The sequence below is a fragment of the Echinops telfairi genome, unplaced genomic scaffold (assembly GCF_000313985.2).
Source record: "Echinops telfairi isolate 266 unplaced genomic scaffold, ASM31398v2 ScPeMD7_42;HRSCAF=159, whole genome shotgun sequence".
NCBI classification, from domain to species: Eukaryota; Metazoa; Chordata; class Mammalia; order Afrosoricida; family Tenrecidae; genus Echinops; species Echinops telfairi.
In genome coordinates this window covers 4,069,796-4,092,763 of record NW_022103940.1, presented here as the reverse complement: position 1 = coordinate 4,092,763, position 22,968 = coordinate 4,069,796, and the positions used below count along the sequence as shown (strand labels likewise).

The 22,968-nt window shown below is 34.0% G+C and overlaps 1 protein-coding gene across 1 annotated transcript in view; it reads left to right on the top strand.

Moving 5' to 3' along the window:
- The window catches only part of DACH2 (dachshund family transcription factor 2), a 781,274-nt gene that overhangs the window by 638,882 nt on the left and 119,424 nt on the right, over positions 1–22,968 (top strand). The window contains exons 6-7 of the mRNA XM_030885734.1: positions 487–659; positions 21,533–21,668. Coding sequence (XP_030741594.1) covers positions 487–659; positions 21,533–21,668 — 309 coding nt within the window. The remainder of the gene's footprint in view (positions 1–486; positions 660–21,532; positions 21,669–22,968) is intronic.

Genomic DNA, 22,968 nt, shown 5'->3' with positions numbered 1-22,968 from the left:
GATTAAAAAAATTAATATAACGTATTCCAAATCTTATTCTGAAGCTTAGAAAATCTGTATCCTGCCTCACCAGTTATTTCTCTTCTAGGAAAAAATTAAGCTGGGAACTATCAACTTAGCAATATATTATAATGATGAAAAATAACATTACTTGCTACATTTACCTACAATGATGTTTGGATTAATTTTTTGGTTTGATTTTGTGAATAAAGACGATACATCTCATAATATTTGAGAAATGGGAGCAAGAAAATGGTCTATTCTGTGGGTATAAAATATTTTAAAATTATAAAACATAACATAATTAATCAGTTACATTAATTTCCCACAGAGATCTTATAATGCAGTAATACTTGAATTGTTTTAAAAGCCAGTAAGAATTAATTTAGATACTCAAAACTGTCTATCTCATTGCATCAATTTTTATGTGATTTCTTTTGTCAACATAATGTAAATAACAATTTTAATATGTACTGTCTCTTTTAGGACTGGATCTGCCATTTATGATGATGCCTCATCCTCTACTTCCAGTCAGCTTACCTCCTGCATCAGTTGCCATGGCAATGAATCAGATGAACCATCTTAATACTATTGCCAACATGGCTGCTGCAGCCCAGATTCACAGTCCACTATCCAGAGCTGGGGCCTCTGTTATAAAGGTAAGCATCATGATTTACAAGAGGAAAAAATGTATTATTTAATGTAAACTATGATAAAATATTAGCAATACCACTAGATTTTCAAAAGTGACACTCAGCTCGTTGGCTCACTTGTTTAGTGTACAGTATTGATGAGTCGTGTTTCTGGATAGGCCTCTTAGGCTTTTAAAGTTCATTTATTTGTTTTCATTCCAGGGTCAAAGATTATACCTTTAGTTCTATCTTCCTATTTGCAAACATGTGGTTAGGATGATGTAGATATGGCAATGCTGATTACAGAGTTAAAAATGTCTGAAAACTATTCCCACTGCTGGAAACCCAGTCGTAATCTTTGTAGTTTATTGTTGTTAGGTGCCGTCCAGTTGGGTCCAACTAAGAAGGACCTTACGTATAAAGAATGAAACACTTCCTGGGCCAGTACCATCCTCATAACTGTTATTATACTTGAGCCCAGTATTGCAATCACTATGTTAATCCATCTTGTCAAGAGTCTTCCTCTTTTTAATCACCTCTCTGCTTTACCAAGCAGAGTGTCCTTTTCCAGGGACCAGTCTCTCTTGATAACATGTCAAAAGAATGTGAGATAAAGTCTAACGATCCTTACTTCTAAGGAACATTCTGGGTGTATTTCTTTGCATTTTAGATCTAACCATGTGTATCGTAATATCAACTATACTGGTCTTGTAGTCAAACAGACCCAAGTCCAATTTTGAATCTCTCATTTTTGAGCTGATTGAATATGGTTATGACTCTTAACCCATTTGAACTTGTTTCCACATCTATAAAATGAAGGATATTGTAAAATATCTTAGTTATTTCATTGGTTGTCTGGAGAAAATGTGAGTAAAATATACATAGAAAAATACGAAGCATTAAATATGTATTATTATTTACATTATCATAGATATTAAAGCTATACTTTTCCAACGTTCAGGACCATTGAGTAATGTGGCACAAAGGAACCTTCACAAACAATCCTTTCTTTTGTGCTATCTTTGCCTTTTATCTGTTAATTCGGCACATGCCTCTGTGCTCCATCTCCAAAGTACCATGTGAGCTGCATTAAAGAATTTTTGTTTTCATTATGGGAAGGAGATCATTTAAGAATATAATGATCCTAAGCATATAGTTTGTTAAAGTCAAGGGTCATCAAGAAAGAGGAAACTCCTCGACAAGATGGATTGGCCTAATGGCTGCTACAATGGGCTCCAGCACAGCAACAATTGTGAGGATGACCCAGGTGACATTTCATCCTGCTATACATGGGGTCATTAGGAGTCAGAATCAACTCAATGGCACCCAACAACAACAAGCATATCGTTAATCAACGCAGTGCATTAAGGTATTCCTTCATTCCAACTAATATTGTACCCTTGACATAACCATGTTTTTGTATTAGGAAATATGAGAGAAATCGAAATGAATGAAGGACAGTTCTCATTTTCCAGGACATCACAGGTGAAATTAGAGATAAGCAGCAAGTACTCATATAATGAGTACTAAAATCAGAATGAGCCCTGGTGAGGTAGGCGTTATACATCGGGCTGCAATCCTATGGTCGGCAGTTCGAAACCACCAGAAGTTCTTCAGGAGAAAGACTGGGCTTTCTACTCCTGTGAAGAGTTACTGTTTTGGAAGCCCACAGGGGGGTTACCACGAATCAACATTGACTCAATGACAGCGAGTTTGCCAGAGCGAGAGAATGTGATGGAAAGCACAAGAGAATCACGAAGTCTTATAGGAATTCAGAGAAAGCAGAGATCACACCCAGTATTTGAAGGGATCAGAAAAGAAGGCATTGTGTTTAATGGATTGGAACTTGAACTTGACATTATTAATTGATAGACATTAGGGTGAGAGTAGCAAAGCCGAAGAAATGGGAGGTTTTGAACATATTTGTTCAATTTTACAATTAACTAACAGTTTTCCACTCACTGCTATCATAGGTGATGCTGACTGCTAGTGACCCTGTAGAACAGGGTAGAACTGCTTCTGGAAGTTGCCCAGGTGTAACTCCTTTGGAGTAGGAGGCCTCTTTTTTCTCCCACAGAGCACTTGGTGGTTTTGAACTGGTGACCTTGAGGATCATAGCCTGAGCCTCTCTAAAACAATGAAGAAAGTTGAAAGCTTTGTAGGAAAAAAAATCGAGCTTGATAATTTTTAATTAACATTATAAAATTATTTGAATATATATTCATAGTCAAGTAAAAGAGCTTGCTTTAAGGATTGTGGTCTTTACTGGGTTATTTTAACCCAGTTTATGAAAGACTGTTTCTTTTAAACATTGGTTTGTCTTTAAAAACAATCATCCAGATTTAACCAGCTCCATTTTAGTTGAATCTTTAGGACTTTCGGAAACTTTGTGAAGCATTTGATCCAAGATGTACTTAAAGATATTACTCATGAATAATATTTGGTATTAATAGTAATGATGATGGAAATTTAAATAGTAATAATCACCTTAAGCCAAATATTTTAGCTTGTTAAAGCAATATAATTTATTTTTATTTTTGTTTGGTCTATTGAGTATGCAGTTTTTTAGAAGAATAATGTAAGTTCTCTCTCAAGCATACATTTATATGCTGCTTTTAAAAAGTTAACATCAGATCACATGTATATTTAAGTCCTGAAAACTACTCAGAAATTATTTTATATTGTAGAGAATGTAGGTCCATTGTTTTATATAATTTATAGGCTAAAGTTAGTTGATAAAAATTTTTATTTTATAAATCAGAAATACATTTTCTTCAGAGAATAGTAGAGTAATGACAAGTTTAACCAATAATTTCTTTTAAGTCACTAGTAAGAAGTTTTTAAATATACTTGTATTGTTTGTTTATGACAAAACAGTTACTGTATAAATCATCATTAGTGATTTAAAATATTAATTACTAGGAAATACCACCATAAAAAATTCTCTAAGTATTTGACAAATAGGCATTTGTGTGTTTAAAGCTTCATCTCCTTCTAAAATTAGTCATCAATACAGTGCTAACTGTAACATTACCGGATTAAGTTTCACTCTGGTGTACGAGTACATAAGGTCTGCTGTGTGAGTATATATGAGCTGTGACCAACTCTACATCACCTAATCATAATATCTAATTGCCTAATGATAACAACAGAAAGTTCACATGTATGTTGATCTCTATTTCACTATAAAATGTCCTTCAACGTACTTCTTATTGAGCACCTTCAATGCTCAATATACTATAATTCTGCATGGATCAAGTAGATATATGCATTGAGTTATCATCATCTATTAATGTTTGAGGTATACAGAAGCATTTGCCCTATTTTCGTTTAAAATTTCTGCTGCCAGCTGCTTAACATTTAAACTTTTTAATTCTCATTACCAGATCTTTTATAACATTTAAATTAAAGTGATCAGTAATTTTCTATCATATTTACCATTTAGACTTCAACTATTCTAGATCAGATATTTTCATATATAATATTCATAAATTTTTCTTTAAAAATTTTAAAACTGTTCTAAAATAAGGAAAGGCACAAAATCATCTTTCTAACTATAATATAATATGTTGTTATTGTACGGTCTCTCCCTGGCATATGTGGTTAAAGACTTTCCAGGGGTTTTCGTTTTAAATCTTTCCTTTCTGCGATTTCAAACTTTGCTGAAAATAAACCAAAAGAAATCTGTTTTAGAAGCGATGTAGACACAGTAAGAAATCGATTTAAATTGTAAGAGCTCAATGTTTAGTTAAATTACGATTATTGAAAATTCAAAAAATGTTACCATACTTATTGATATCTTCACATTATTCCTAATGTTTTCATGTGTATGTTTTTTATTTTCGAGTAAAATATTCTCTTTATCTATATTATTTTAACAAGACCTTGGATTAAATATTAAGTAGAGATAACTGTGATAATGAAACAAGTTTTCAATTCTGAACATCTGTTGCTATTCTACAGGATGGTTTGCATAACACAGATGTCTGTGCTAAATTTATAAATAGACAAAGGAATTATATATAATATTTTGAAAACATGTTTTGTAGAATTTCCTGTTATTTTCTCAAATCCTGATTTTAGAGTCATGGCAAGAAGGAAAATTACACATAATAACAACATTTTCTATCTTCTCTGTGCTTAAGTTTTTACTAGTAAATAATTTATCAGTGTGATATGTTTGCTTTGAATTTCCCAGGTTTTTTTTTTTTGTTTAAGGAAACTGTGGGAATGCAGACACTGCGTTTAAAGAGTATAAAGTATAAAGAGGCCTCTAGCTTGTTTGGCCTACCACCCGCTTTAAATAAAAATTACTCATGGTGTCCCGGATAGTAGTGCTGAACATTTTGCAGCACCCTGGAATCATTCCAGTGTCCGCTGTGAGGTGCTCTCACTCCTTTGGGAACCGTGGATTTTTATAATGAGAAAGTCTATAGAGGGCTACAAAATATTCATGCAAAAGTTTCATGATCTTCGATTCCACTTTTGCATGAACTTTTTGAAGCCCCCTCATACTTTTGTTCATTTCAGGTATTTTATATTCAAGTGCACACACACATACTGTACTTATTTTTGACCTTAAATTTTGTCTAGTTAGATAATGTTAAGTATTATAATGAAATAAAAACCTTGAATTAGTATAATGGATTTGTATTGTTTTTTTAATTTTCTATTTGAGGCCACATACAATTGTGTGCCTGTAATCCAAGTATCTAAAAATAAATAAATTTAAAGCCCTCTAATTTATAGAATTTGCCAATTTTCATGGTGTAAAATACTCACACAGTGGCTGTTTTCAAACTACCAGTAGTATAGCAACTGGCTTAAAACTTACTGAATATTTAATAATTGACTCTAATTTGAACAGGCTACAAGATAACACTCCTACTTCAAAGCAAAGAATTATATCAAATGTGAAATATTTAGTAAATCAACCCCATGCCAATTTTCTCCCATTCACATTAACAAAAGCAAAACAATCTTTCAAATCAACCTACCTTACATTTTTTGTTTATTTAGAAATGTTTAATATGTTATACAACTGTTTGACAAATCTTAAAAAAGATAAATCAATAAATATTTTTTGGGGGGGAAATAGTAGAGAGTTGTAACTATTGGCTGCCATATTGTCAATATTGACAACCAAGTTGTCAATAATGCTACTGTAGTAGGAATGTTTAATGCACATCAGTAACACACAGTTAATTTTCTGAAGACTTCAGAAGTGAGAAAATTTATCAAACTATAAGTAAAATTTTATATTTTTTTAGAAAATTAACTTACTATAAATAACGTCATTTCTTTACTTTCTTTAAAAATCTGTGGCTTTTCCTCTTACCTGTAAAAAGAATAATAAGCTACATTCTTTGGTTAGATATATACTACAGGAGTGCTGTCCATATGGTACCCACTAACTATATGTAGTTATTTACATTTAATTACATAATATTAATATTTAGGACCCTAAGTTGCAACACAGAATCATATACATGGATCAAGAGGTAGTTGTGTGGACACAACAAGGTTTAAAATCAGTTAAAGTATGTGACAGGGTTGTATACTCTCACTATATTCATTCAATCTGTATGTAGAACAAATCAGACAAACTACATCATATGAACAAGAATGTGTCCTCAGGTTTAGAGAGAAGTTTATTAAAAACCTGAGATATGCAGATGACACAACTTTGCTTGCTGAATATAAACACTTACTGATGAAGATCAAGGATTTCAGCCTTCAGTATGGATTACAATCAAAGTCCAGAATACCAAAATCCTCACAATTGGACTAATAAGTAACATCATAATAAATGGAGATAAGGTTGATGTTGTCAATGATTTGGTCTTACCTGGATCCACAATCAATTCTTATGGGAACAGCAGTCAAAAGATAAAGGACATATGTTGCATTGAATAAATCTGTTGCACGAGGCCTTTTAAAAATGCTGAAAATGTAGCATATCACTTTGAGGACTAAGGTGTGCTTGACTCAAGCCATGGTGTTTGCAATCACTTTCTATTATGTGTTTCGAGGTAAGCGTAAGATTTTCAGTGGCTCCTTCCTCTGAAGTGAGCACCTTAGTTCTTTGTTGGCTGTTCTTTGTCTGGAAACTCTGCTGAAACCTGTACATTTTGGACGACCCTGTTGGCATTTGAAAGACCATTGATATAGCTTCCAATATCACAGCGGCACACAAGCCACTGCAGTATGACAAAGTAACGGACAAGTGGTAGGGGACTGGCCAGTCTGTCTTGGAGGAGGTACAGACCGAATGCTCCTTGGAGGCAGGGATGGTGGGACCGTGTCTAACATAATTTGGACATGTTGTCAAGAGATCCCAGTGGCTGGAGAAGGACATTATACTTGGCAACCTGGAGGGGCAGCGAAAAATCAGAAGGCCCTCAACAAGATGGATTGACACAGTGACTGCAACAAAGGACCGACAAAGGAACAATGTCAAGGACGGTGCAGGACTGTGCAGTGCATTGTTCTCTTATGCATTGGGTCACTATGGGCCGTAACCGATTCATTGGCACCTAACAACAACAAAAACATTGTGTGAAAGTTGCCCATTGAATAAGGAAAGCCAAGGCAGAATCGATGATTTTGAATAATGGCTGGAGAAAAATACTAACAAACAAATCAATCTGTTTGGGAAGAAGTCCAGCCGTAACACTCCTTAGAAGTGAGGATGGAATGTCCTCATCTCTCAAGTACTTTGGGTGTGTTACCCAGAGAGACCAGTGGCTGGAAAAAGACATCATGTGTGATATAGTAGAGGGGAGGCAAAAAAGAGGAAGACACGTAAGGAGATGGTTTGACACAGTGGTTGCAATAATGAGCTCAAATACAATAATTTTGTGAATGGTTCAGGACCAGACAGTGTTTTGTTCTGTAGTACATAGAGTTGCTATGATTCAGAACTGACTTCATAGCTCTCAATAATAACATGCTGCTTTTGCATACAAAAGGAGAATTTGTTGGGTGCAGTACGGCCTAATGTTTTAATATAAGTTCTAAGAATACAGGCTCTAAAATCAGATTAATTTTTTGAATTTTTAAATCCTTATTGCACTACTTCTGGTTTTGTACTCTTAAGAAAAATACTTAACCTGCTCATGTTTCAGTTCCTCTAATCCCTCAAAAAAGTGTTATGTTTTTGTTTGTTCATGTCAGTGTTTATCTCAGAGGTGTTATGTCGTTGGGGTTCATTCTCTTGAAGTTGTGTTAAATGTCTTCTTGTCTTTCAGTATATGAATCCCAGAATCGGTGAACCTATAGGGACAGCAAGTAGAATAAAGGTTTTTTTTCTTTTTTGGGGGTGGGGAGGATGGTTACAGTGGTGGTGGGGAGAGTAAAAGGGAAATGATGTCAAGGAGTGCAGGAAGAAAAAGAATGTTTGGAAACTGATTGTGGTAGCAATTGTACAATACTGCTTGGTGTGATTGAACTATGGAATGATATATGTATTAACTCCCAATTAATGATAAATTAAAATAAATTATAACTCAGACCTGTGTTTGGCAGCTAGTAAATGCTCCAAGATGGTATTTTTATTTGTGTTTCACACTTAGAATATATACAGAAAGAGTATTAATTTTGGATGAATGTCACTGTTGAGTGCTAGCCTAAGAAACAGTAACTCTTATAAGTATCAGGACCAAAGGTAACTACAGCAGTGAGAAGACTTAAAATGATTGATCTCTCATTCCAGAGAGCATTTGTACATTCATTAAGCCTACCTTGAACTTCATACCACAAAAGAAGGATTTAATGCTGGTGCAGAGTAGGGGCAAGGGATGGATGTAGATTTTAATATAATAGTAAATATGATTTGCATTAAGGTGACCAGACGTCCCGCTTTGGTGGGACAGTCCCGATTTTTAACAATTTGTCCCATGTCCTGTGGTGTTATAAAAAAGTCCCAATTTTTGGAAAGAATGCACGACAAGATAGGGAATGGCCGGAGAATGGGAAGGGAATATACGGTTTTCTGCTGCCATGTGGCTATTTCGCCAGGATATGAGTTTTATATTATTTTTGTTAATTTTATAATGTTAAACTTTAATAATAACAAAGAATTGTTGAGAACTGCTTATCAAAGTTTGCATTGTTGATCAGTTGTTAGAATTCGACCACCATTGTTTGGACTTCATGAACAATGGCATTTTTTGGCATTGGCAATGACGAGAACATTTTGTAACTGTCTCTCAGATGATGCACATCATACTGTGTGCTAGTGCTAGTTAAACAAGTGATGTCAACAAATCAGCTATTCAGATAATTTAGGTAAGTAATTTATTTATTTATTTCATAAATACATACAATTTCTTGAGTTTAGCAGACAGTATTGGAATGATGTACAAAAATCATTTGATCATATTACTCAAAATTTCCCAGATAGGACTATTTCCGAAAATGATCTTTTTAATGAGGTATCATTATTAAAAATATATGTTGATAAGGAAAAGGTTAAATCTTGGGCATCAGCAAAAATCACAATAGAGAACAAATGGTTAGAAATATTTCATCATTCTGAAACAAACCATGTTCCATGCACTAAAAATTGTGGAACACGCGCCGTCCGTACGAGGAACTAATGCTGTGACCAAATGCGTTTTTTCTACAGTCAATAAAGTGTGGACATCAGAAAATTCACAATTAAGTGTTGCGACATTGAAAGCCAATTTATGTGTGAAATACAATTTAACAAATTCTTGTGAAAATGTTCATGACCTTTTAAACAATGACAGCAATCTACTAAAAAAATTCACTCCAATGAGAAATATGCCAAAGAACAAACTAATACTATACATAACTTTTAATGTATTATATTTGTATATTGTACTTATGTTGAAATTAAAATATATATATTACAATACTATTTTTGCATTCTATGAAAATTTTTGTTGCTCCATATAGACCAAATTTTTAATCAAGATACATCCCCAACCCCACCCCCCCTGCCCCCCGTCAATGGTGTCCCGCTTTACCAATGTTAAAATCTGGTCACCTTAATGTTATGTAATCTTTCAGTGTTTGCGTGTATGAGCATCTATATGTTATGAACACACAATCAAAGGCATTTATTCAATCCCCAGGGATACATTGAGGACTAAATAAATGTCTGTTTCATGCATGAATGAAAGATGGATTCATTGGATATTAAACTTTGGGGAGAGTTTCCAACATAGATGATCATTAATGATATAGACTTACGTTTCAAGAGTGAAGAACACATTATACACTGCACACAAATTTTTTGTTGTTGTTTGCCAGAAACCAACTTGGGAATATTGGTAGGCCAGGCACATGGTAGCCTTTAGTTCTGACTCAGATTTCTTTAGTGTTGGGCTCAGCTATTAATATAGGTGAACATCACATTATGATCATTAGGATTGCACAGCTATTTTTTTGTTTTGAGCAAATGTTTTGAGAATGATGATGGCAACAAATGTACAAATATGTTTGACACAATGGATGTATGTATGGATTGTTATAAGACTTGTACGAGCCCCCGATAAAATGATTTAAAGAAAAAAAACTTTATGGCAAAAAAAGGATTGCACAGCTATTTATCCTTCAGTGAAGTGCCTAAATATATGTGGCAAAATCGGGAGGGTGGAGGAAGGGTGGAGTGGAAAGGGTGAACTGATTACAAGGATCTACATATACCTCCTGCCTGGGGGATGGACAACAGAAAAGTGAGTGAAGGGAGACATCGGACAGTGTAAGATATGACAAAATAATAATAATTTATAAATTATCAAAGGTTCATGAGGGAGGGGGGAACGGGGAGGGAGGGAGAAAATGAGGAGCTGATACCAAGGGGCTCAAGCAGAAGCAATTGTTTTGAGAAAGATGATGACAACAAATGTACAAGTGTTCTTGGCACAGTGGATGTATATATGGATTGTGATAAGAGTTGTACAAGCCCCCAATAAAATGATTTTAAAAAATAGATAAAGTACCTGACTGGTATATATGTATATTCCCTATTTTATATTTATGTATCTTATACTACATTCTTTTCTGCATTTGTGGAAAACTTTGAGATGCCAGTATGCCATAATCTCTGATAACAATTTTTAAAAATATGTAGCAAGATGTTATTTAGCTATTTACCAACACCACCTGATTAGCTGAATGTTTTGTATGGCTGAGCAGCTGGCAATTAGTGAATTGTTAGGAAATGGTCATAAGGCAGTGGCATTAGTATGTGAACATCTGGTATTAAAAATTAGTCAGTACAGAGAGGGTTTTAGGTAATAATTCAAATTTACTGAATGATCACTAGTAGTCTTATTGTAGGTATCCTGTGGAAAAAAGACTTACTCTAATCTTTTAGAATAGTACTATCACTTAAAATATGCATTCAGTGAGAATCGAGGGTCTTTTTCATTTGTTCAGGTTTGTGGATGGGTGGCAGAATGCCAAGTCCACAACATGATGTGAAAGACATGCATTTTTCATTAAACGATCCATTCCCCAGCTTTAGATGATTAGCATGCTATGAGCAGATATAATGGCTAATTCCAGTTTCCATTATGCTGCTAGCTTCTTCCAGGACAAGTTGATCATATTGGAAAGGTGCGAGGGTCTTTTTTCCACTAGGGTATAAGGCGTGCCTATGATTTTGAACTTTCTCATAGTTCTGTTTCAGCTGACTCTCCAATCTGACACCCTTTCCTATGCACCAAGTTACACTGCCTATCATAAGGCAAGATTTATATTACACTTTTACAACCATTGCATTGTAGAAGCTCTTACGTTTTAAGCATTATTTTTTTATCATGCCATTGGTAAGTTACTAAGCAACTCTTGATACAATACAAGAATATTGTAGATTCACCGTTTTATAGACTAATGAAATCTATAGATGGTGATAACATTAGCCTGGAATTAATAGCTCAATAATTACTAAATTGAATCAAGATGTTTGTTATTTTGTTTTGCATTTTTAGCCTCAAGTGCCTCCTTGCCTAAATTTTTCCTAAATTCAGGAAAACCCTGACATATCTATGTTAAGTTAAATATAATTTTGAATCAGTAATCATCAAATATAGACTGATTATAAATTTAGCTCTTAATAATATATAAACATGTTTCCAATAGTATTCAGAGAATATTAAGTTTGGCCACTAAATTCTTCCCAAGAGCTCATGATAAAACAAGCTAACTGCAACAATGACCAATTTTTTTATTGTTCTACCCCCCGTATTATTATTACATTCAGTCAACCTATTGTCAGTTCTGCTTCTGCAGAAGTCTGGTGACAGAACCGTATAAGGACCGTATAATATCTATGAATAAAATATCTATCATTCAGATAAATTTCCAAGTCATTCAGCATCAGTGACATTACATGAACTCCTCAGAAACCCATCAATAGATTAACATTTGGAAGAGTAATTATGGTGACAATAGAGTTCAATTCATATAAAAATAATAAGATAAATTTTATAGCAAAGTAAAAAACTATTGGTAAAATATCATAGAAACATTGATGAAACAAAAATATGTAAGTAAGAAGCTATTGTTTCAGAATATATTCTCAGTATAGGTCTATACACTTCTGAAGAAGGTATTTCTATCCATCTAACTCACTCCAGAAGAATTCTGTGCTCATTAATTTGCATCGCATTAAAACAACAATTTAGGCATCCTGAGGGGACTCAACTCATGTTCCTTTGAAAAGTACTTTGGGTTAAGGATAGGAGCAAGGTCAGAGCTGTGGAATGGATGGAGTAAGTCTTCCCAATGAATTTCTAACAAGACAGGTCTTGCCATCTTACAAGAATGAGCAGGTACATTGTTCTGACAGGAAAACCAAGCAAAACAGCACAAAAAGCTCTGCATAATTTCCTGGACCTTTTCTCACCAATGAAGTTTTCTTTCTTAAATAGCATTTAGTTTATTGGCATGTCTCCCTAATAGGTTGCTGTGATTGCACTGTGTCCTTAGAAAATCTATGAAAATTATTCCTTTGAAATCCTAAAAGTCAGTCAACCATAAAATTCTGAACATTACCTTCTCTGCCTTGACTTGAACTGACCCAGCAGATTCCTCAGAAACCACTGTTTTGATTGAACTGTTTTGAAGGCATCCTGATAAGCGCATTACTAAGGAAATGTGCCTGTAGCTATCTACTGATGGGAAAGACATGTTCAAACACATTTTGTTTGGAACAAACTCGTGCATTTATGATAGGGAGCTCTAGCAGGAATGCTTTCTGACTTACCCTCATATTACAAGTCAATAGTAAAATGGTACTCCTTAAAAGAAAAACATACATATATATGCATACATGTAAGCACATGGTATAAATGTTTGTTACACAAATTGTACTGCTACCTACAGTCTGTGTATAATACCATATTTTGAAGAATTTAAAAGACTACATTAGATCTCTATGAAAAGGGTCAAATTGATACTTTAGTGCTAATAAACCAAATCCTAAACCAAATTGACTTTGTTAAACCTTACTGAAAAAGGGAATTTTGTCAGCATGGTTCCTACTCTTTAAGTAGATTCAGAAGTAATTTAAAAGGTAATCATCTTCCTGGTCTCTTCATGATATTTCACAAAAGAAAGAGAAATTGTATGATAGAAGGAAGATATTAACTATTAATTAATAATTTTAATAAAGTTTTTACTTTGTAGGCATCAGGTTTGAACTATACAAATGCATTTTAGAATCTGAGTTAGTATTGTAGTTACTCTTGTACATATTCTTACTAATTGCAGGGGAATATAGGGATTTGATTGGGAAAATACATACTAATTTTGAAAATCTGCCTCCTCCACTTCTTTAAGGTCATCTTGAAAATAGTCCTGCAGTTTTTCAAAAGAACAGCGGGTGTTTTTGATGGGGGTAAAATAAAATACATATTTAGTAGCGAGGTTGTAGGATTCAAAATTGCCAAGTAAAATGAAGCAATCAATATGTAACCATGATTGGGATTTAGATTTGTCACTTCCACTTTAAAATATCTTTATCAATTTGTTGCAAATATTGTGAACCCTGTATTTGGACAATAGTCAGGACATTATCATTTGTGTTCTCATTTGTAATATAAAAGATTAACTTGCTGTAAATTTTTAACTAAGCTAAGCCACACCAGTAGCCATCTAATGAACCAAGACACATTGCAGTTAAGTAACTGAACAGATGCATACTGATTACAGGGCTGGAAAAATGACTGTTTATGTACAAAGGAGAAATTGTACATAGAACTATCATATTAGGATAAATTAAACATCCCAATTCTATATATATGTGGAATATATATACACACACATCCATACATATATTTAAACTAACTTGTTTTTAATAAAAATTTGAACATACTTTCAGTAGATCGCATAATGAAAAAAGTTGACTTCTTTGCTAACTTTGAAAACAATAGCAGTCAATTAACACTAAAATCAACTTGAAAAATATAAGCTATGAAATCTTAAAGCAGAAATATTATTTCATGTAAATGTAACTGTCACTCTTAATAATTATTCTAAAGCATATCCTCACAGTTTATTATGTGATATTACATGATGTTGAAATTGGCAAAGAAAGGTTTAGGGTAAATTACTCAAGTTCATGTTGGTCAATAATAGGCTAATTTTAAGCTTTTTAGAGAATCATTCATTGTACCATTGTGTTTTATTTACATAATAAATAGTATTTTCTATTTGTGAAAATGAGTGTTTAGAATGAACTTTAATTTATTAGGCATAGTAGGCAATAACAAGAATCATTATCAGTTGAATTTTCATGCTTTTCCAAACCATCAAATTTGTGAATCACTAAAAAAGGTTTATGTATTGCCAATACAATATATTGTAGTGCGTGTGATTCTTGTTTGTACTACAAAGTACTTCTGTTTCTTGTGTTCTATTTTTGCACAGTAACTGCCAGTATAGTCACTCTCCATTCATTTATAAGTTCATTAGTAATAACTGTAATTCATTGAATTCATATTTCCCAGCAAATCTCCCAGTATAGAATCCAAAGATGAATATAGAATGTCCTAAGATTTTACACACACATTTTAGCACAGAACCAATAAACTAATTAAAAATAGAAAAGGAAAAGATAAAAACAGATTTTGGCCTCATATATTAATTTCCTTGCATTGCTTTTTGTGTGTGTGTGTGTACTTGTGCACATGCATCAGTTTGTATGTGTGTGTGTTTCTGTACATGCATGGTATTTTGATTTTCCTCCAGACAGTTTGGATTAAATTTTAAAATTCATAAACAACACAGTTTTTTATAAAAGAGTGAACGAGTTTGGAATAAGGGCTTAAGATATTTTTCCCTCCAACCAAATTCTATCTTTTCAAAGTAAATATATAATTATTTGAAAACATTATCATACGATTCTTGCAAGTAGTTCCCTGAGTACAATATATAAATGTTTGTGTAGTACTCTGTTTTTAAACATTGTTGTTGAAGTGTGGTGACATCTATAGAACCTTGAAATTTTAGTATACATTCAAAATTATGTGTGCTTAGTTATTATATGAGTTGCTTCCAATAGCTTATGCAAAATTCCCATAATCTTTTCATTTTATTTTTCCACAAACATTTTGAAATTCCCTAGTATAATACTATTCATACTACACTCAAATTCTACTATTCATTTTATTGATGTTATTTTATGTTAATTAACTTCCAAGTAATCATGTAAAATAGTATTTTAAATAAAGAATATAATGCAATGCTTATTATAGCTCTCTAATGGTTTTGTAACCAATTACAACAAATTTGATAGTTTAAACAATGAAAATATATTGTTTTCTATTTCTGTATGTAACAAGTCTGACATGTCATATTGGGTTAAAATCAATATATTAGCAGAGATGAATTTCTGTCTAGAAGCTCCAGTAAAGAATGTATTTCCTTGTTTTTCCCTGTTTCTAGAAGTCTTCCATATTGGAACTGATGTATAAATCTCACATGCACTCAGTTAATTTGATGGATAAAATAGCCATGCCCAAGCCCTTCTGCCATACCTTATCCTAATCAATATTGGATGATTGCAGATGTTTATTCTTGTCTGGAGTTGTGTCCCTCCATAAATGACGATTATGAAAATTGTACTCCATGCACATCATTAAGGCTGACAGTGACTTGAAGGAGGTAACTAGCTGTCCCATAGTCAATTTTGAGTGCCTTATAACCTTTGTGGTTCTGCTACCTGCACTATATTAGAATATTTCCTACTGCTATACATAAAGTTTTCACTGCCCCCCTCTTTTTCCAAAAGTAGATTACCAGGTTTTGCATGGAAGTCATTCATTAGTCTAGAACAAGGGTAGGCACACTTTTGAAATAGAAGACACAATCCTGTCCTTCACAACAACTTAAAAATCACTCAAGAACCATAAATACATTTTTAAAAAGCAACGGAATTACCATTATTTGATAAATATCCTTTAAACTAGTTCACTTTTACTTCAGGGCTACATGTACATGCCCAAAGGGCTGCATAAGGTACCTGGGCTTCAGTTTGCTAACCCCTGGTCTAGAAGCTCTGCTGAAGCTTGTTCAATGGATGACCCTGCTAATGTTTTCAATACTAGTGAAATCACTTGTAGGGTAACAGCAATACACAAGTCATCACAGTACAAAAAAAAAAAAAAGATATTTGAGTGGCGGAAACGTATGAATCAAAAAGTATGAATCAAAGAATATGAGGTGTCCAAGTGAAAGCGAATGATTAATGATCCATATTCTAGGAATTCGTGAGTTGATATGGACTGGTATTAACCATTTGGAATTTGACAATTATATGGTCTACTACTCCAGGAATGACAAATTGAAGAGGAATGCCAACACATTTATTGTCAAAAATTAGACGGCAAGATCTATCTAGGAGTACAACCCTATTAGCGACAGTGTATCTACACTCCAAAAGGAAGACCATTTATAACAAATGTTATTCAAATTTATGGACCCAATGATAATGCCAAATACAAAGAAAATTAAAAATATATGCTAACTTCTGCAATGTGAAATTTGGCAAGCATGCAATCAAGATGCATTGATAATTACTGCTGATTTGAATGCAAATCATTGAAAAAAGGAGAACGCTTAGCAGTTGGAAAATACGACCTTTTGTATATAAACTGCACCAGGGATAACATGCTAGAATTTTCAAGATCAATAACTGATTCATTGCAAATACCTTTTATACATAACATAAAGAGTGACTATACATGTGGATCTTGTCAAATGGAATATATATAGGAGTCAAATCAACTAGAAATGAGAAGACAATAGAGAAGCTCATTACCATCAGTCAGAACAATATTAGAGGTTGACAGCAAAACATTCCATTAATTACACATATGAAATTCAAGTTGAAAGTTAATAATATTTAAACAAGTCCACTAGAACCAAATTACAACCTTAAGTACATCACACCTGAATTTGGTGAACATATCAAGAAGAGATTTAATGAATTGCAAACCAATGACCAGGCATGTTGTAGGACGGCCTTAAGAACATCCTACACGAAGAAAGCAAAAGGTCATTGGAAAGATATAAATGAAACAAAAGACTAAAATAGATGTTAGAAGACTTCTTGAAACTTTGTCTTGAGTGTACAAAACCTAAAGGAACAGGAATAAATGAAGTTGAAAAGCTGAACAGAAAGTTTCAAAGGGCTGCTCAAGAAGGCAAAATATTATAATGATACTTGCACAGACCTGGAGTTATAAAACTAAAGGGAAGAACATATGTGACAGCTCATAAGCTGAAAGACCTGGAGAGAAAAGACTTAGATTTGAGTTGGAATATTGAAGCATTCTAAAGGCAAAATATGGAAGGATAAAGGAAGCATCAAAGAAGATAGAAGAAATACACAGACCCTCTGTAACAAAAAGAATTGGTGGATGTTCAACAATTTCAGGAGATAGAATTTGATCAACAGCCAAATGATATAGAAGGAAGGGGTTCAAGCTGCACAGATAACCCTGGTGAAAAGACAAGAGCACAAGAATGGACAAAATGTAAATCGAGGTGTATCAAATAAGGAAAATGATGATGGAAGCATTGACTTGCCTATGGAAAAAATTTGGAATATAGCTACCTGGTAACCTACAGAAAGAGATCTATATTTATGTCCATACCCCCCCCAAAAAAGATCCAAAAGAAGGCAGATATTATGGTATAATATCATTAATATCACATGAAACTAAAAGTATTATAAAGATAATTATAAAATGACAGCAGCAATATATCCCCAGGGAACTGCTAGTAATGCAAACCTGATTCACAAGACGACATTCCTGCTATCATATGTATCTTGCTTGAAAGCAGAATATAAGAAACATGATTCACTGTGTTTTATTAATTATGCAAAGGACTGTGTGGATCATAACAAACTGCATATCACATTGTGATGGAGGAAGTCCATAACACTTAAGTCTACTCATTGGAAACTTGTATATAGACAAAGAGGTAGTTGTGGTAGTTTCATAATCTGGTGTCAATATGTGACTTGAGAGGATTAAAAGTGAAGGGGTATTGTCTAGTCTGTCAATCAGATCATAACCAATGAGGCCTCTGTGTGGGTGTGGCCTTCTGAGAATTCTGGGAACTCCTGTATTTACTCCTTGGAGGCAGGAGACACACTCTATTGACTCACTCCCTGAGAGATGCTCTACTGATAAGACACATGGCACTATCCTGATAGACCCCATGCCCTGGGAACTGGAGGAGCCATGTGGAGACCCCAGCCAGCACTGAGATGCTTTTACCACTACTGGATCCACAAGACTTTGCACCCACTGGCCTATGATCTTCCTGCATTCAGCCTCATTGCATGTGTTTCGTGAGTCTGAAGAGGACTTTTTAGATTGGTATCAGACATAGGGGCTAGTATCCGACTTATGGACTTGATCTGGACTGAGCTGGGAGGTTTTCACAATATTCAATTGCTCTTGTATATGAAGCTCTTTCTTATACACATATGAGTACCTCTGGATTTGTTTCTCTTGTCAACCTGGACTAACACAGTAGTCATTCATATAGAACAAGGGGTTACGACATGGTTTAAAATAATGAAATATGCCACCAGTGTTGTATTTGTTCAACATGCTTACTCATTCTGAATGCTGAGGAAATAAACTGAGAAGCTAGACTATATGAAGAATAACATGGTATCAGAAAGACTCATTAATGAGTAGTGTGCAAGTGATAGAACCTGAAGTTGATACAACCTTGCTTACTGAAAACAAAGTTGAATTGAGGAACTGTCTGATGAAGATTAAATAATACAGCCTGAAGTACTGGCTGTACCTAAATATGAGGAAAACAAAAGTCCTCATGTTTGGGCACTACTTAACATCATGATAAAGAGATAACTTATTGATGTGGTCAAGGTTTTCTTTTCACTAGATCCACAATTTGTGCCTTAAAAAGGCTGGCAGGAAATCAAAACAATGACACTGAATAAAGTAGCTCATACATGTGAATTATGGGGCAGGAGAAGAATATTGAAAGTGCAATAGACTACAAAAATTACAAGCAATTCTGTCTTGGAGAAGTATGACCACACTGCTTATAGTTAAGGATTTAGAGACTGGGTCTCACCTAGTTTGGACAGAGTGACAGGAAAAAAATCAGACCCTAGGGAAGGACATCATGCATGATAAAGGAGAAGGGTACCAAAAAATTGGAATTTCCTCAATGAAATATATTGGCTGCTACAATTGGCTCAAGCATAGGAACAATTGTAAGTATGGTATAGGATGGGCAAAGTTTAGCTCTGTTGTGCATAGGGTTGCTATGCGTCAGAACTTACTGGATGGCTCCTAACAACAATGCACTGAGTAAATCTGCTGCACAGGACCGATTTAGTGTTAATGGGCAAAGATGTCACTGTGAGGTCTAAAGTGTGCCTGACCCAAGCCATGGTATTGTTCAACGCCTCATATGCATGCAATAGGTGTAAAATCAATAAGGCAAAGTGAAGAATTGACGCTTTTGAAGTACTTCCAGAATGTTAATGAAAAGCAAAGAAAGTGAGACCGTTTTCTATACTTTGGACATATTATCAGGAAGGATAAAGCTCGAGAGAAGAGTATCATGATTGGTGGAGGCAGAGCATGAGTTAAAAAGAATGAGATGCATTGACACAGTGGCTACTCCAATGGGTAAAAATGTGCAGTGGTTATGAAATCGGCATATTACTTGGTAGTTTTTGTTGTTGTTGTTGTTCTATTGTGCATGTTACTATGTTAGAATGGACTCAAAGTCACGTAGAAACAATAACAACCACTTCTTCATTTTCAAATTCAGTAAGGCTGTATCTCCCTGATTATTCATCTGTAGTCACATCTCCTTCTGACTCCTTTCTTTCTCTCTCTTCCAGTTTTCAGAATTCCTTTGATTAAATTGTGCTTATTTGAATAATCCGGTATAACCACCCCATTTCAGGATCATTAACATCTTCAAAGTCCTTTTTGCCATGTAAAGTAACATATTCTTGAGTTCCAGGGAATGGAAGGTGGACATTTAGGGGCTTTTTATTCTGTATACCAGAATTGCAAACAGAAATATTAAAAATGAAATTATAACCTAGAATTCTCATAATTTTACTTTTGCATAAAACACAATTTCTTTTTAGGAGATGTATAAATTTGGGGACTTTGAATGCAAAATCAGTGTGAAAACATGAGTACATAGCTGACTAATACACTTTAAATGTTATGATAATTAGAATACTTACATCATGATTACCAATAATGAGAACATTTACTTTAATAAATTTATTGTGGATTAATTAAATATTTGATAGAACAAACATTCTTTGTCCTATCATGTCTATTATTCATTCAGTTACAATCATTGTCTATGTACACAAACCATTCAATTTAGCTATTTTAAAAATCAAAGTAACTGAATGACTAAAATTTCTACATCAGTAAAGTGAAATTGTTTATAGTAAAATTTATATAATCACAATAATATTGGGAAATGCCACCGTTATTGTAAAAGCATGCATAAATAGGTTTGGTTGTTACTCAAATTCATAAATTATAACTGAAAAATTAAACAGTAGTAAGGAATTGACATTGTTAAGTTATTAATTAGCTTGAGAAATTCATTATTTTGTTCTATCACTACTAAACTGTTTGGTGGCAGAACTGGTATTTCCTAAGACTTGACAGACTATGGGCATATTATTTCTAAAATCTTTGTGCTGAAAATTTTTCATGCATCAGATTCCAATAGAGTAGGAGCCCACAATCCACTTGCAGGGTTCCTACATGGAAAAAAAGAAGAGATCAAGAGGACAACATGCACTTAAGAACAAATTTCTGTGTGTTAGGAAAGAAAAGAATGGAAACCAATGAAGGTCCATTGAGAGGATTGCAATGCATGCGTTTAATCAGAATATGTATAGATTGTTGAATATGACTATGATCTACTCTGCAAACCTTCACCTAATTCACAATACGTTTTTTAATACTAAAAAATAACCAATAATCTTCTCTCTTTACCTGCATTCCTAATCCTTTTAAATTTTCTAGGAGAGGAAATAAAAACAAACTTTCCTTAAGCTTTTACCATGTACCTGGCATGGCACTGAAACCGTTCATATTCTTCTCATTTGTAACCTTGCTGCTGTCACGGACAGTCAACTTGTTCCTGACTCATAGTGATCCGGTGTACAACAGAACAAAACACTGCCCAGTCAATACAATGTCCCATCATTTTGTGTCAACCACGTGTATGCCTTTTCTTAAGTATACGTGTATGTCCTTATGACTGGGTAGGGTGGATATCTAATTAAGATCACACTTAATAGAACAACATTTTAAAAGTCATGACCCAATCAAAACAAAGAAACTGGTGTGTGCTAGTAGTATTTCCTTTTGTGTTTTCAGGAACGAATCCCTGAGAGTCCTTCTCCGGCTCCCTCTCTGGAAGAGAGTCAACGTCCTGGGAGTCAGACTTCCTCCCATCCAAGCAGCAGTGTGTCAAGCTCCCCTTCGCAGATGGATCACCATTCAGAGAGAATGGGTTAGTATCTCACCTGACCAAGGAATTGGAAGATAATCTTCAGAAAATTCCTCATTGGGCAATATAGGTAGAGATGAAAGAAGCTGGGAGAACTGACACCTTCTCTATATGTATTACTTTTGTGGAGTAGTGGTTTTTGTTTTTTTTTGCTGAAGCAATATGAAAAGTGAAATGAATTTTAGCACTACTAAATGTTCTCTTGAAGGGTCTTCCTTTCCTGTATCCTTGTATCTCATGGGAAAATATACCCATGGGAAATTTACAGGAAGTATATTTGAGCTCAATTTGTTGGTGTATAACAGAGACTGTGATACAATACCCTGGTCACAGTTGTAGTATCCACTGAATGGAAGAGGAAATATCCTCTAGGGCCTAAATTGCTGAATGAAGAGTGAGTCAATGTATGATTCATGATAATCTCAAAAATTACAATAATAAATATTTTAAATTATTTTGCATTGATTTCTATTTGTTAAGTCTCAAAAAATCTTATACTATAAGCAAAAAAACTGTAAAGTTACTGGAAGTTACATGGCTTATTGGAGACTTGTTTTGAGTTGTGGGTCTAGCACTAAGTAACTATAATCATATCATTTAACATCCAGGAATTATCTACCCACTAAATTAAAATAATTACTGCCATGACTTTTGTACTGTATTTTTATGAAGTCAAATGAAATACCATTTGGATAGGTACTTCAAACCCTTAGCGTCCTAAGACATGGGGAGGATCAACATTATTTGTGTGGTTTTACCTTGGTTGCTAATTATTTTCCACTATTCAATCCGACTAGGCATAAAAAAGTAAGTAACTCCAATTTTTTCCAGGTCCATTTAGGTGTAAGAAATTCTTATTTATAATGTGGTAACTTTGAACCAATTGTGTTAGCTAACATCTTGGTTCATCCTCTGTACTTGTAAAATACATTGTTTTATGTATATATTTTCCATAATATAATAATTTATGTAGATACTATGTATTTATTTCACTATGTATCTATATTCCTTTAGTCTTAATATGTGGACTTGTGAGCTTGGCATTTTTGCTGCTCATAAGTGACTGTTTCAAGCTTCACTGCAGTCATATGATCTGAATTTGAGGACTGAGATTGTGACAATGGGGAATTTGTTAGGCTCTGGATTAGTGCTGAGGAAGGAAGTAGACAATTTCTCTATTGTATAAATTGACGCAACTTTAATTTAGCCTGTCAGTATTATATACTGGTTGTAACTCTTCAGGATCATTTTTAGATCAATGGTTCTCCAATATGACTCTTCATTTTACAGTCCTAATGCCCAG